The sequence below is a fragment of the Zonotrichia albicollis genome, chromosome 2, assembly GCF_047830755.1.
Source record: "Zonotrichia albicollis isolate bZonAlb1 chromosome 2, bZonAlb1.hap1, whole genome shotgun sequence".
In the NCBI taxonomy this organism is placed as follows: Eukaryota; Metazoa; Chordata; class Aves; order Passeriformes; family Passerellidae; genus Zonotrichia; species Zonotrichia albicollis.
Window position 1 is genome coordinate 117639571 of NC_133820.1, and position 16651 is coordinate 117656221.

Genomic DNA, 16651 nt, shown 5'->3' on the forward strand with positions numbered 1-16651 from the left:
TGTTCTGTTTGGTGCCAGAGGGCAGACTGGTAAGAGATGAAGCTGCAAAGATGCACTTCTGCCTCCTGGGGACATTATTTTTAAGAGTAGGAGAATTCTTTACCATTAAACAAGTGCTTTCTTTCCCAGGCAAGACAAATAAGTTATATTTGAAGCTCATATACCAGTTCAAAGTTAGTTGCAAAGGAAAGCACAAAATTTCTCTGAGTCATTAATCAGAATATGAGACAGACCTTTATTGTATCACCCCAGAAACACTTGCTTTGCATCATAGAACTACTTTACTTAAACGAACTGAGGAAAATTGTATTTCTGTTAGTCAAACAATGCCTGTGCTGGAAAAAAAAAACATTTGAGTTAGGGCTCGCTATCAGTTGAGTACTTAAAATTTAAAACTCCAGTTTTAGAAATATCATAATAAAAATCTTCAGTTATACATTAAAAATATTCATTACAATGCTTGATTTATCTGATGGTAGAATAAAATTTCTATGTTCTTTATAAACTCTGTTTCCTTAGAGGATTTTAGAACTGTAGAAAATTTTATGCTGTATCAAAAACTGTGTCTACCAAGGCATAAATTCAGACTTTAGTTATTCCATTTTCTCATATACTGTATTTGATTGTTCCCACACATATTCAAAATTCATTCTGCCATACCATAAAAAGACTGCTACTTTTAAATTCTTTCCACATCATCTAAAACTTTCACCCTGAAAGGTGTCTTTGGTTATAATAATGTATTGTACCAATACAGAGGTTTTATTATGCCCTCTGGTATGAATTCTGTATTGCTAATAAAACCTTAAATTTCAAGTGTCCATGTTTCATAACATGCAGTGCAACACATCTCTCTCCTCTGAATTCAAAATATATTAATATTTAATGCTAAAGCATAGAGGCAACACAACAATAATCAAACCATGTATTTCATATCATGATGTGGAGAGTTGGCAAAATTTTAAAGTACCTTCACCTAATTTGCATTTTATCTATTTTTTCCCCTTTATATGCATATAAAAAGTTATCATTGCATGCATTAAAGAAAACAAATATAGCAAATTAGAATTTATTTATTAGGTTTTCTGGCTTGGCAAATCTCTCCATTCCTAACACCTAAAAAATTCTTTTGATCATTCCTCATTTTTCTTTCAGATTTATATTCTATGCCCCAATGCAATGCTTCCCTGCCAAAAAAGAGCACACAACTGTATAGTGAAAGCACTTTCAGAACTCCTCAGGAAATCACTCCGTGGTCTGCAATCATTACTTTTATTTCTGTGCCACAGAATCCTATCCCAGCTTTTATCTTCCCACTGGAAAGAATTTTTCTGTTTGAAGACTCAGTTCAAACAGGCTCATGCAAACTCTACTGGAGATTAAAAATAATTGTATCTAGAAATTTCTAATAAATGAAGCAACAATGAAATTTTAAAAAAAGGATTTTTTTGCTTGTTTTAATTTTTTTGTGGATTTGAAGAAAAAATTGAAGAAGTAATTACCCAATGAATTTTTTTATATTTCAGATTTATATCCTCTGATTGGCTTCTCAAGTATGAGATTCTTCTAAGAAAAATAATCTTCTTTTTCTCCTGGATAAAATGCAAGGCATGGAATAAAGACAATCTCTAAAAGAGACTGTTACAAACATGATAACTCCAGGAGGGGTTATAATAGTGGCCAGACACCTTTTAGGGATTAGTAAATCAGAGGACTCAGAAACAAAAAAGAATCTTTGTTGAATCTTAGGAAGTAAATCTCAAGATTTAGCTGATGCTCAAACCAGTCCTTACTTTATCCTGCTGAACACTTTTCATTCCCAGCACTCTCAGCTTGCCTGGAGATTTGAAATTATTAAGCTTAGCCTTAAGTTAGTGGATAATAACACTGGAATATGATTTCAGAAGAAATCCTGTCCTACATAAGGATTCGCCAACACACCAACAAGAGCCTTGTTAATTCAGAAAAGACAGGATTCTTCCACAGAGGAATGAGCTACAGGACATGCTTTCTTCATTTATGCAAGTTTAATCATGAATGACCAGGAAAAAAATGACCTTCCATTAAGAATGTACTTTTTTTTTGTCTTTTAAAACAGATTTAAAAGAGAAAACAAAATATTAGAACTTACATTCAATATCAAGGTACATGCTCTTTTGGTGCCCACCAATTCTACTTGCCGCTTCACAGTCATATCTCCCTGAATCTGACAACTTCACATCTTTAATATGCAGTGACGACTTCCCATGCTGCCCTTTGACTTCTATACGGCCATCTGGGCTCTGTTTACATTGATTCAGGAAAAAAAAAGGTTTTATATGTTTATATATGTATATCAATGGAGAATTTATATATATTAAACACTGCTGATAAGAATGACTGAAAGCATCTCTTCAGCTATGGTGAAGTTATTACTGACAGCTAAGCAACTTCTAAGTTGTCCGAATAAATTAAAAAAAATATAAATAAACATGTTTTCTTTCTAGGCAGCATAATAAAAGAAATAAGTACATGCTTAAAGGAACATTGTCAAGGAAAACCACAAAATGTATCAAATTATAACGGCAATAGTGAACAACATACTCAAAACTTCTTTATGATCTCACTCACTGTGTTATGATGCTGCTAAGAAAAATGCATAGATAGAACACTATATCTTAGAATTCACACAGCATTATCTCTGGTCCTTACAACTGCAGCTGTGAAACTGAACAGAAGTAATGCCTCGGACAATGAGCAAAACCCAGAATCTCACAACTGCTAAAAAAATCTTGAACCATAAATTCAACTAGAACTTCTGGATTTCAGTTCCTTTTCATTCCATGGAAAAGGCATGAAAAAAATGAACGGTGCCTTTCAATTTTCTAGAACATAAATTTTATAAAAAATACTTATCCATAACGACTCTCCTTGCCCCTTCCAATCCCTCCCCACATTTTTGTTAATGGTTATACAAATATTAGGTAAAACGAAACAAAATAAAGTCCTCTTCTTGATGCTTCAAACTTAAGGAAATATTATGCCTGAGGGAAAAGAAGTTATTTTATTCTGCTCTTTACTTAAAGCATCATACAATACTTTGGGCTGGAAAGGACCTTAAAGCTCATCTCATTCCAACCCCTGCCTGGGCAGGGACACCTTCCACTAGATCAGTTTGCACAGAGTTCCATCCAAAGAGACCTTAAACATTTCCAGGGATGGGGCAGCCAGAGCTTTTCTGGGCAACCTTTGAGAAATTTGTTGTACTTTGTCATCTCTCACTTTGTTTAAGGGAAAAAAATCTCCAAACATGATTGAAAATACTGATGTTAACCTACCTTAATTATTGTAAGATGGAAAAGGAATGAAAACCCAGTAACTATTTCAGTGCATGTTGTTACACTTGAAGCAAATTTTTATGTTCAATTCTATAATGCACACACTCAAGTTTACTGCATATTACACTCAATACTCACCAAGTGGCAGCTGATGTTTAAGTGGCTGAACTTTTAACTCATTAAAAATGTTCCTTTTCTTAATAAAGGAAATATGTCCCAATTTAGAAATATGTCACCTTAAAATACTTGATGTAAAGCAGTCAAATGAAGCATGCTGTTTATAACGATTTCTATAGAAAGAAAAGTATCCTGATCCTATGTAAGAATCCAAGTAGACTGAATTTTGTTTCCTGTGAAAATGGTTCATCATAGCAACATATATTAACGTTCTTGAATTCTAACCCAAGCCAACATAAACCTCTTTGTATTGGTACAAATTAGCAACTTAGACCACTTAACTATCAATTTCAATTCTGAAAAATATTTCTACAATATGATCAAAAAAGGAAAATTTATGGTATTGCTAGTAAACAACAGTTTACTGCTAATTAAAGTAGTGAACATCATGGCTTTTGGAAGGAATTCCTCAGCTAATTAAATGCAATTTCTTTTTAATAAACCATGGTTTTCTAATTTCTGATACAAAGCCAGATTTATATATATGTAAAACATAAATATAAATGCTTATTTTTATAGGATTATATCTATTGCTTATATATATGTAAAGCAGGTACATTCTGTGACATAGTTAATACCAGTTATGAGCATTTTCTACTTTATTTAAATATTAAGCATGTAATACCATGGTCAAACTACATTATTCCTAACGAAAATGTACATCTCTTCAGAAATTTAATTTCTGATTTTACCTTGATAACAAATATTTCCTTACGAACTTACATTTTAAATGGTGAAACAACGTGAGACAATGAATCATAGATACAATAGTAAATTTATTAGTGACTCATTAGTTCTGTACTCACCCCAAATACTTTAATTCACCAGTACATATTTCACTATAAGTAATTCCTGATATCCCTAAGCACATAAATGAGTACTAACAGATGCAATACAAGAAAATAATAATAAATATAAGCACAAAGATCCTTAAATTAAATAGGTAATTTACAGTAATTCACATAGGTAATTACAGTAAAATAAATAGGCAATTTACAGGTAATTTCACAGTAATTTCTCAATCTCCTTTTAGTTTATTTAATTATTTTCTAATACTGATGGAAAAAAATCTTGACTGTACTCAGTATAATTTTCATATGTTCTCACATTCTCTTATTCAAATTTAGATGATGTAACATATCTTAGATTTATAGGTAGGACAAAACTCAAGCTATAAATACTAATAAATACTCTGAATAATATCTAATAAATACTCTGAATAATAGAAGATTTTCATATATCATTTATTCCTATAATCAAATATATGGTAAGAAACAGTGCAAGAAGGATTTACTTGGTTCAAGTCCATAAAACAATCAAAACAATGGTAGGCAAGAAAAATTCACTAGAAATATAATAAAAATATGCATTTACTAAAGACAATTTCTATTTTTTTTAGGTTCATGTGTTAAAATTGCTTACTAAATCTAGCAAAATTTCTAAAATGTGTTCTGTTTCATTGCTTATAATGCATATTATACTGTGGCTTTTATATAGACAGTTTAAAAAGTCCTGTTCCCTGAGTCTATTCTGCAGATGGATTGGTGCACAAATCCATAATTTATTTATTTTACAAAAATACTGCAATACCTGATTAAAAATACACTGATAGGCTGGCATTCCTGAAGAAAGAAACACATGAAAGAAAACAAGAGTGTAAATACAGACCAAGAAAATTCCATTACAAACAAAGAAACAACTATTTAAACAAATAAATAAATGAAAGAAAATATTTTGATGCAGGTGTCTCTATCTGTGAGAGGATTCCTAGAATATGATGGAAATCACCACATGCAAATCAAAAATACTAATTAGTATGGTGAAGTTTCACAAGGACTTCAAAAACACTGATGGGGCTCAATTATATTTCTTTATATAATAGAAAAATAAAAAAAAGGTGAAAATTTTCTGCACTTGCAATATTTTTACTTATAATATGTAGTTAAACACAAATTACTTCTATGCTAATTAAAAAAATGAGAGGTATTGCATAATTTGAGATTAGTGCTGCAGGTTCTGTAAAAGTATGTATATATTTTTGGTTTAGATAAAATTCATGCGATACTATATATGTTATTCTACTCCTTGACTACTTCTGTCATGCTCGTGCTTCTTGGATGTCTTGCATAATTTGTAGTTCCACATGTGAATATTCCCAAAGGCCTGACCAGCTGATGCTGACCTGACTGGCTTATGCTCAGCTCCAAGGACAAGAACCAGAGCTCCCAAGGCAGTACCAGAACAATGAAAACTCTGAATTTCAAGGATTCCACTTGCAGAGTGGATGGTGATGTGATGAGAGAACAATATCCACATGGAGACAAGGATAGCTCCTGGAACAGAATAAATTATTCAGCTACCATGGAGTTTTCAATCTGCAAAATTCCACTGCCATTTTAGTAAATTCAGTTTAATTATTCAGGAGGTGAGAGGTTGCTGGTTATGGTGCCCAGAAATCGTTGTTTGTTTCCAAACTGTAGAAAGTTGCACTTGGACAGAGGTGGATAGTGTGGTTAGTGCATGAGCTTGATTTATCAGTCATTGCTCCAACTCCCACTGCGAAAAAGTAGAATCAAATAAGATGAAGTTGTAGGGCTCCCAAAACTTGCATTTTGAGTTGGCTGAAAACAAGAATGGAGGGTAAGAACAGTTGCAGAAATTGGTGACTCATTTGTAGCTGGGTTTTACTAATATTGCTTGAATATTGGTTAGAGCAGCTGACTTCCCTCCTTGAGTTTACCATTTGGCTGTCAAAGTACTCCTTCAACACCTGAAGTAGAAGTGCAAGACTGCAAGCAAAACAATCCCTTCATTTAAAATCTAGAAAAGTTGAAATACCTTTATTTTATTTTATTTAAATGTTTAAAGCTTATTCGTGTGCAAAGTGCCATCACTGTCAATAGTTAAAATGCTACAGGTCAGTTTTTCCTGTCAAATTTACCAAATATATCTTCTGACACCTTGAGTACTTTAGTATTATTTTGGAGGTGTGCTGCATATATTAACCACAGAAAAGATGAAGAGGTAGTGGCTTAGAATTAAGACTGTGCTTTTCTTTTGCAAAACATGGAGCAGTGCACTAAAAACCAGTCACTGTAAGAACATGTAACTTGAGTAAAATCTGCAGGTGTTTTAGATTTCCAGCAAAGGATCTGTTTCAGATGCACACAGTCGAAGATTCTCATACTGCAGGGGGGAGGATTGAAAAAAATCACAGTTCTTCCTTCTTTGGATCTAATTGTAAACATTTTCCAACTCAATATTTTGTCTTGGTTACGTTTCCAGTACACGTTACTGAATTTTCAAGGAGAAAACAAATACTGATTAACAGAATCATCTTTGGAATTTCACAAATAACAATTTTTTAGGAATTTTGCTGATTCCAGGTTGTGCTTGCATCCTCATGAGAGGTAACTTGAGATCATATACTTCAGGCTGATGCTTCGTATAGTGAGATTTAAGCAGATCTTAATTGCCCATGAAAATGCTTCTTGAAGCAGCATGAAAAATAAGAGCTTCTGCAACCTGACATGCTGATACTAAATGATGATGAAATTCCAGAAGTCTATTAAATGTACGTGACCAGCAATTCCTAGTCTGAAAATCTACCTTTGATGATGAGAGAAAGGGCTGTTAGTCACAACAGCCATCATCGTGTAGAAGCTGATGGAAGCTCCCTTCTGGATTATGGATGGTATATTCACAATATTCCCCATTCTCTTCAGGTAAATGTATTCTATCCATGCACCTGTTGGAGACAGCAGAAAATTCCAGAGTATTGCTATGTGCATATGCCTTAATGTCCAGTGAATCAGAATAATGCTACAGCAGTGTCTTGGACTTCAGTGATTTTTATAGGAGACCTTGTGATATTTTAAAACTTCAACTTGTTAATTATACATGTCAGCATGCTGCAAATTCCTGAATTTCTAGGAATATGTTTTTTCCACAAAGAAGAAATTATTGAAGCACCTATTGGTTGTAGATCTATAGTGTAGCACCAGGGAAGTCACAAGAAAACCTAATGTTGAAGAAAAAAATACTGTTGTTTTGAATTTCTGTTCAGCTGCAGACACACCAGCTACTTTTAAAGAATTCAGATTGTAAATGGCAGCAGGTCCTATGCAGGTTGTTAGCTGCATGTACAGTCTCAGGAAAAAAATGTGTTCTTGAATGCTTCGTACAGCTTTTTGAAATTATGAACTGATATTTCATTGATTCATGCTGGCATTTCTTTCAAAGTTTAGTCATTATGCAAAGAGATGACACATGAAATCCTGACACCAAACACTTACAAAGACATTAAATGGAAAACTGAACTTCTTTCCTTCATTGGTTTTTAGTCAACAATGAATATGTAAGAAAAATATTTAAGAGAGAAAAATGATGAGCATCCATTCAAGATTACTTCTGCTAAAGATGCAAATCCTAGATGTAAATCACAAATCTTAATGATGCAAATCACAAGAAAGAAATGGTTGATGATTTTTAATGGCAAAAATATTAGCATCATATCAAATAAACTTGTAGAGTAGAACAAGCATTAGTGTTGCCCATGATAAATGACAACAGTAACCACAAATGAGTGTTTATAAATATAACAGAAATACTACAACTCCAATAATTGCAGATGTACTTTGTAATTAGAAATCCTGTTTCACTCATAAATCCAGTATTTAATGGCTTTATTCCTAAGAATTTTGCTGATCTGAATCTACTCCAACACAGTCACCATTAAAATAGGTGACTCAAATGGATTCAGGCCAGCAAAATTCTCAGAAAGAAGACTTTAAGTACAATGTTCTTATTCAATACAGACCTTACAGAAAACAGCCACTAAAAATAACAAATTAACTATACAACTGAATCTTAGTTTAGACAATCAAATATTACTGTAACTTGGGACTGAAGGTGATTGTTCTGTAATTTTAATGACCAGCAAGTGAAAACATACAGAAAATTAAAAAAGGAAAGAAATAAAATAAAACCTGTGGCTGGGCACACATGAAGACAAATCATGTCAACTTACTGCATACAAAATGGACAAAAATAACTTGAAGCTGACCCAAGGCAGGGTGATGAATTGTCAATCCTTTTCTTTTCTTTTTTTTTTTTTCTCTTTAAAGAAAAACAAGCACCATCAGCCAGTGTCTAGGAGATTAAAACAAGGAAAGGAAAACTAGGAAAATTTTGTATAGCAATTTTTGCTATAGTGTTATTTTCCCCCCTTTATTACTTAGATAATTTGAATAAAAATGTTCAAGTCATTATAACTGAACAAAGTATAAGTGCTTGGTTTATTTTGTTTAAACTGGTATTACTTGGACTGATAACAAATTCTTAGACATGTACAGGTTGTGTACCCCTCCTGTGCAAGAAAGCTTGCTGTAATACATGAGAACCTTAAAAATTACTACTACTATAAGGATTTCAAACAGAGCTTAATTCCTGTGTATATACATTAATTTCATTTTCACAGAATTTGCATTCACACTTTAACACAGTCTAGCTTTAGTTGCAGGGATAACTGATGTATTGAGGGTATGCAGAAAAAGAAAGGAGGGAGAAAAAAAAGACAAACCAGAAACAAATCACGATTTGAGTTTCTGCTTGTTCAGTAGTTGTAGCTGTATGCAGCTTGAGATCCCTCCCAGTTTACCATATCGTTGATGTATATTTTACTAAAATTATTCTGGTCAGACAGCAGATAAGAAATCTGTCTGGAAACTGGGCTGTGACAGAGACCTGCAGGGTAAGCAACAAGGCTCCCTTAGGAGAAGGAAAGCCAAGGAAGGGCACAAAGAGGCCCAGCTGGAGTCACAAGGTGAAGGGAACTGTCTGCAGGACAGATTCTAACCTCACAGATCACAAAGTCTTTGCTCACAAACACTGATAATTCTGGAGGGCTTTTTTTTCATCGGAAGAAACAAAAGGAAATTACTGCAGTAGCAAGCAAATGGAGAAAGTGAGGTAACCTGGACATAATTGAAAGGGCATATGTTTTCAAATAATTTTATTTAATTGATGTCCTGAATACAGTTTTCAGTTTTTCTATTTACATGTCTACATTGATAAATAAAATAAATAAAAATAAATATAAACTTGTGCTATAAATTAAAGCTTATGCTGGATATATCAGCTAAGTTGGATATTTGCTATTACAGAAAAATGCCGTTCTACAAGATTTTGAAATAAGTTGGGAAGCAGAGATTGCAACCCATATGTTATTCTCCTGGGGAAAGTCTCATTGAGAAACAAAACCTTTAAGCCAGTCTATTTCTTCTTTTCAGTCAGCTTGCAGGACTCCTGACTCAGCTGTACACATTAGGAAATGGAATATATGATTAAATTATCAGAAGTTATGTATTAGTACATCATTGAAGAAACAGATCTGTAATAACACATTAACTGAAGAGAAATGTGGATAAATTAATGACAGCTGAAATATTAGTCACAGCTCTAGAGTTCTCTGGTATGCAGGTAATTAGGAGGGAGGACTGGGACCTGGAGGAAAGTAATCATTTTCTGTGTGAGGAAGAAAAGGAGAAGGAGGACTGAGTAAAAAAGTGTCAGAAACAACCTTTTAACAAAGTTATATAACCCTGAGGAATTTATTGTTATGTATAGGCTACCTATAGTACATATTAAAGCCTGTTAGATGATCATCTTTCAGTAAAGATTTCTACATGCTATTAATCCATTGGATTTTGCCACAAATGTTACAACTTCATTTGTACAAGCAGGAATTTACAGAAAGGCAAAAATAATTTTATTACTAATAACATTATTTATGCAAAACTTAGAAATTTTAATAACACAGGTTGATCCCATGCATAGATGGGAGTTCTTTTGACAATGAATTTTCGCACTTATTTCCCACTTATGCAGTACTAAGAAATATTGTTTGCCAAATTTTATAAGCTGTCAATAAGGGGTGGTGCAAACAGTCTTTACTTTCACAGTGTGCAGAAATAAGACTTTTGCATTATGGTTTAGATGAAGTTTCACAGCCTCCTAACTAGCAAGACGTTCACTGATACATCATCATTGTCCTGTTAAAATGTAATAATTTCACTGTCTTTGAAATCTAGGCACTCATATTAGTAGGAAAAATACTTTATGAGTAGATACACATGGAGAGATTGCACAGTGAGAATGTGACAGGAAAGTATATATTTTTAAATGAGCATACTAAGGACGTTAATAAATTATCAGGAACTAATTATTACACAGAGCTTAGATAAAAAAAAAAAAAAAACCCAAAAAAAACCAAAAAAAACAAACAAGGGATTGAAAAACTGAATACAGGCCTTTGCTTTCATCCTGGCTTTGCCAAAAGTTCTGAAGACTTAAATTATCCTAATATACACAGGTACTCATACTGCCTTTCAGGCCAGGAGAACTGCAGACATTTTAATAGCATAAAACACATTTTTGCCAGCGTTGCACTTCTGATTTTGCCACTGATTATGCTTGCCCTCAATGTAAGCAAAATGTAGAAAATGCAACACTTCTTAAGTGTCCTGAGAAGGTCCTGTAGTGCATCAGGGAATAATGGCTCCAGTCTCTAAAGCATGGATGTATTACCTAGTGAATCATCAAGTGCACATTCTCTATTTCACCAGACAGGCTACAGCTATTTGGAACTCCTTAAACCATTAGCAAATAACACAAGTGATACTTAGGCTGAAGCTCATGAAACAAAAGTTTGTGTTGTAGAAGAAACGAGTGAATATTCCAATCCAAGCTGTGCTGGTATTGTAGAAAACGGTCCATGAAAAGTTCCCTGATAATTTCATTCTTCATTAGTGCAACAGACCTAGTATCATCACTGATAACTAAATGGCAAAAACTAGAATTGCAAATTGGGAAATAAATGCCATTTCCAAGCCTTTAGAGCTTTATTTCAACCAGCACTACAGCCTACAGAAAGTACCCAAAAAATATCTATTTGGTACATAGGTAGCAGAGAAGCAAATGTATTAAATAGAAAACAGTTTTAAAATTTTAAATGTAAATTAGGTGTAAAAACAGAACAGATAACAAATATGGACTTAATTTAAGATATCCCATTAAAGAACTGCCTAAATTAGTAATGTTCTTAAATTAATGTCTTTCCCTAGGTTGTTTAAGCTTTTAATACAGAAGAGTTAATAAATTTTACATTTTCTTGCCCTTTTGTCTCCTTTAAATAATCAAAAACTTTGTTTCTGCTTACTTAATTCTTTCCCAGTATCAAGTGACCATAAAAGTTTACTAAAACTGTTGACAACATGAAAGGAAAAATACACAGAAATGAGAGAATTCTGAGCTGGTGTAACGCCAGTATAGACAGCCATGCACACAACATGGATCCCTCTGTCTCTGTGTACGTACAGGCACTTGGGCTTGCTCTGAATAACAGATAATTTACTTTCTATCCCAAAAGAGGAACAAATCTGAAGGGCCCTCTGGTCCTGTGGCTAATATTTAGTACTGACTTGCCAATACAATCAAGATCTCAAAATAATTACTAGCTTAATTTTTGGCTTGATTTCCACATCACTGCAGATACTGTAACTCAAAGGACTGTGGGGAGCTCAGACAACTGATTGAGCTACTTGAGAACTTGAAAATTTCCATACTGGCTCACAGTTTTCCTATTTCCTCAAGTCACACAGGAAAGCTGCTCTTTCTTTCTAACTGAATACAATCCTACTCCTGCAAAATCAATCTTCTTGCTCAAATATTGTCACCTCCCAAAACTAGAGATAGATGAAGGAACACCAAAAAGCATTCAGATTTCCATGGATCAGATGGCTCCTGAAATTCTATTATTCCCTTTATTTGCTTATGTCACAGGGTAAAAGCCTCTATATATCTCAACAGCATCAATCATCTAACATATAAGTGACCCTCTTGTCAAGTTCATTTATTTACCTTCTTCCAGTCACAATATTCTTGCCCTCTAACTTCATAGTCTTATTATGTGAAGCCCACTAAAATTCATTTGGGGCTTAAAAACAAAAAGGAAGAGAACTTTGATGCCTGATTGAATTGTTTGCAGTGTTTCAATTGCATCATCAAACACAATTGTGGCTGGCTACATAAATTGTTCTGGTTTGCAGGCCTGTGCCAATACTGCAACAACAAAAACATTCATATGATATTGTAAGTAGGAGCTTTTCCCTAGGTTATAACTTGTTTCACCACAATATGTAGGTGAAACAGGTTATAACAATTTTCTCCAATACAGCAAAGAGATTGGCCTTGTATATTTCCCAGCTATTCAAAGGAGAATTATTCACCAAGAGCAGGATTTGGATAGCTCAGAAAAAAAAAAAAAAAAAAAAAAAAAGAAAAGATATTTCCTGGAATCAATTAAAATACCCTAGATGCATCTCTGTTTTCTGTGACTCATTTCAAATAAAGACCTGGTCCTTGATAAGCAAGAATTTAATAGCGCTCACATTTCAAAATGAAGGACAATATATTTCACTGACATTGTAAGACTGCTTCTTTTTGTGCAGGGAAAACCAACATAAACAGGGAGTAAAAAATATAATATTCTTTTTATTAACATTTGTAATAGCTGAAGTGAAGTTAATAGGCTTGGGAAAAAATAGACTTGACCTTTCAAAGAAAAAGATTACCTTTATCTATTGCATGATCATGAAAACTATTAGAAACTATACAAGCCCCACTCTACAAATATTTATGATTTGCATGCAAATACAATATCAATTCAAACTTGGAAAATAAATAAACTATTAGTCTAAACTCTGCAATATTTAGAAACAATGTCACAGGACATTTTTCAGGGAGAGCCAGGTTATTGTTGCAATGGAAAAAAGCAGAATTCAACTGTTTATGCAGTGTTCATTAAAAAATTAAAAATCACAGGTTGGATTTTCCTTGGTGGTACAAGGAGAATAGTAAAAGGTATTTAAGAGACATTCAGTGACTCTGTATGAAATAGAGCACATAGTACAGTAAAAGCTAGAGTATAAAATCCTGCCCTAAATCCAACACACAAGTTGCACCTAAGACCTCTCTGTATTGGCTCCTTTCATTCATTTTATGTGTTTAGATCATAAATTCCTCAGGGTATGCAGCATATGCCTCTTTGGACACATGCTGCATACAGTGGAGCCACTGTCTCATATCAAGCCCCATCTGTTATTGTGATTTGTATTCCAAAACAGGGCTTGAAATGCTAATTACATTTAACATTGATCAGCATTCATATTTCTGCTAGAATTAGATGCTATGAAAGTGGGGCACTAAACTCTGTCCTCACACTTGTGCAGTACACACAGGAATCAGTGACAATTTTGTATCAGCAATCAGGATGTGCTGTCCTTCAGGGATGTGTGTAGAGACCTATGTGCATGCCCAAAATCCATTTCATAACTGATTATGCCAAATTGCATCCAATCACTATCTTTCCTCCTGTTCTAAAAACAGCAGCTCTTCTCCTGCCTTCTCCTCTTTTCCCTGGGAAAAGGGCCAGGCCTGCTGGATGCACAGTGGTCCGTGGGAATTTGCCATTTGAAATCCCAGCTGGAAGGGGCACGGCCAGGTTGGCACATCAGGACAGGCAGGGCTGGGGATTCAGGGACTGGAAGGACACAGGCTCCAAGCAGAGAGCTTTAGCTTGGCACTGAAACAGCAGATGAAGCTGTGGCCTCGGACAAAGCCTCCATTTTCATCTTTACACCTTTAATGGTGAGACAAACACCTTCCAGCACTCACTGCCATTTGTTTATTCAGCCTTACCTACCCCTCATGTATTTATGGGCTATACAGACACAGAAGTGATTACAGAGGTCATCTAATGTGACCTCCTGGAAAACTTCTCATTTAACTTTCAAGAGAAGTCAGAGGAAAGGGAAAGACCCCTTTATTTCAAATTCTTAATGAAAGAGAGACCACACACTGTGTGGCAGATTGTTGTAAGAGCTAAATGATAAAAGGACAGAGGAAAAGGCTTCTTTGCTTCTGGTTTGAACTCACTTGGCTTCAACTTTCAAATACACACTTCTGAGGTACTGAAAATCCTTTATCAAAGCTGTATTTTCCAAAGAGATAATTATAGAGCTCATAGTCATTAATATTATCCTCCTTAAGCCCAGCTGGGTTACTTCTTTGATCTATGACTTTGGTGCATATTTTCCATTCTTCTGGACACAATAAATTCAAAATTCAGGAAAGTCTACGTCCCAGTTATAAGATCTATCATTGGATAGAAAGCATTTTGAATCCATGCAAGCTCAGAATGATCTCACATTTAGCAGTCTTCCTAATCCACATGAGGTACGTTTACATTTTAGTAAAATAAGAACCATATGATTGAAGAATTACATTCTAAAGTTAATAAAAGTAAAATTAAAAAAATAGGAACAGCACTTCATGTATTCTTTTAAGGATCATTATGTTAATATTATTGCTTGAACTGCTTTTCCATCCTCTGTGCAAAAAATCATCCCCTAAAGATACTCTTAATTCAACAGAAATTATGACTAAGGTGCAGTTGATATCAAGAAAAAACTGACACAAAAATTCAAAATATGAATCCCTTGAATAAAGAAAATAATTTTATGTTTATGCTTAATTTATGTTGTTGAATGATGGGATATTATTTTAAAAGTTATCAGATACAAGTAATATTTTCAATTTAAGACTATGTTCTATGTTCTACCTTCATTTCTTCAATTCACCTTTTCCTTCTCTTTCTGTGTGCAAAACACTGCTGTATTATTTAACAACTATTCAATAATTTAATCACTGCTAGTTTTGTTCCCTATTCACCTAATTTGGTAGGAAAGCACAAGCCAGGCTTTGGGCAACCCAGAGCAGGAGGACCATGGGGCAAATACAGCAGCAAATTTTATAGGTCAAGGACTAATCACTATTTCAGAACATTTATTCAAGAATCAGCAAAAACTCTCCCATGAGCAATACACAGAGTTCTTTCTTTGGCAAGAACAAAGGAAGGCACATAACTGTATTTATTCTCATTCTTTTTATCTTCCACATTGAGTCTGTCAGCACACCAGTAGGAAGTGAATATAGATTTTCATTTGGTTATCACTATTATTGAGTTCAACCACATTTCAGAGAATATTCCAGCAACACATCAGTTTAACCACCTGCAGGTGGAATTAAGAATATAAGACTGTCTTACACAAACACTGGATAAATTTCAGGTTTCAACTGCACCAACATTTAGAGCTTTTTCTGCTATTATCTCTCATTTCCAATATCCTTTATTGAAAGTTTATTTGGGAACATTTCAAACATAAGTGAGTGGCTAACATTTGTAACCTTTGAACAAAGCATGGTCTTTGCAAGTCAGAAAGATGACCTTTAACTTGAAATATTTAAAGAAGAGAGAAACTGCTTTGTCTTAATGCAAAACTATTAGAAAAAATAATATATAAATACTGCTATATTGCTCCAAAGTGGAAATCACAGAACAGGAAAATGGTAGACAAAGCCTCACATAAACTGCCTCAATTCCAGGAAAGGTCAAGTCAGAGACAAGACCAGAGCAGACCTTCTCCTTTAGAACACAAAAAATGAAAATACATAATTCCTTAACATACAGCAATTCCCTATTAATAAGAGAATACTCACTAATTATGTAATTCCATTCATAGCATGTGTGTTATCTAGGTTTTCACCTGTGTGTGTTTTTTAAGCAACAGCTATGAATATGCAAGAAGATAGTATTTTACTACATAATTACCTAGAGTACAAATTATGAATTAGTTACCCAGAAAGATGGTATCTCTTACCTCAGCCACTACAGATAAATTCTGTAGTCTATGTCAGGAAATGAAAAAGAAAATACTTGCTCAAGTACTTAAGTAATTATTAAAAAGGGAAAAAGGAGAACTCTGTAGAAACACAGCTTGCTATAAGCACGGTCAGGAATTGCATTGCACCATTCCCTTTTCATTTCACCATTCCACCTAATTACAGCTCCTTTTCCCACACTGACTGACTTTCTCCATTGTCACACTGCAATCTTTCTCTACTCAACTTACTTTTGTAATAAAATATTAAAATGGGGGGACAAAATGAGAAAATAGGCTCAGTTTCTCTTCTGTGACAGAAAATTTTGGAAGAAAAAATAAGTGGGAAATAAAGAACAATGAAGTATTCAGATTTTT

The 16651-nt window shown here is 34.0% G+C and overlaps 1 protein-coding gene across 2 annotated transcripts in view; it reads right to left on the minus strand.

The window, feature by feature from the left end:
• The window catches only part of NCAM2 (neural cell adhesion molecule 2), a 268868-nt gene that overhangs the window by 87676 nt on the left and 164541 nt on the right, over positions 1 to 16651 (minus strand). For both annotated transcript variants that reach the window (XM_074536167.1, XM_074536168.1), the window contains exon 9: positions 2132 to 2282. In XM_074536167.1, the coding sequence (XP_074392268.1) occupies positions 2132 to 2282 (151 nt within the window). The remainder of the gene's footprint in view (positions 1 to 2131; positions 2283 to 16651) is intronic.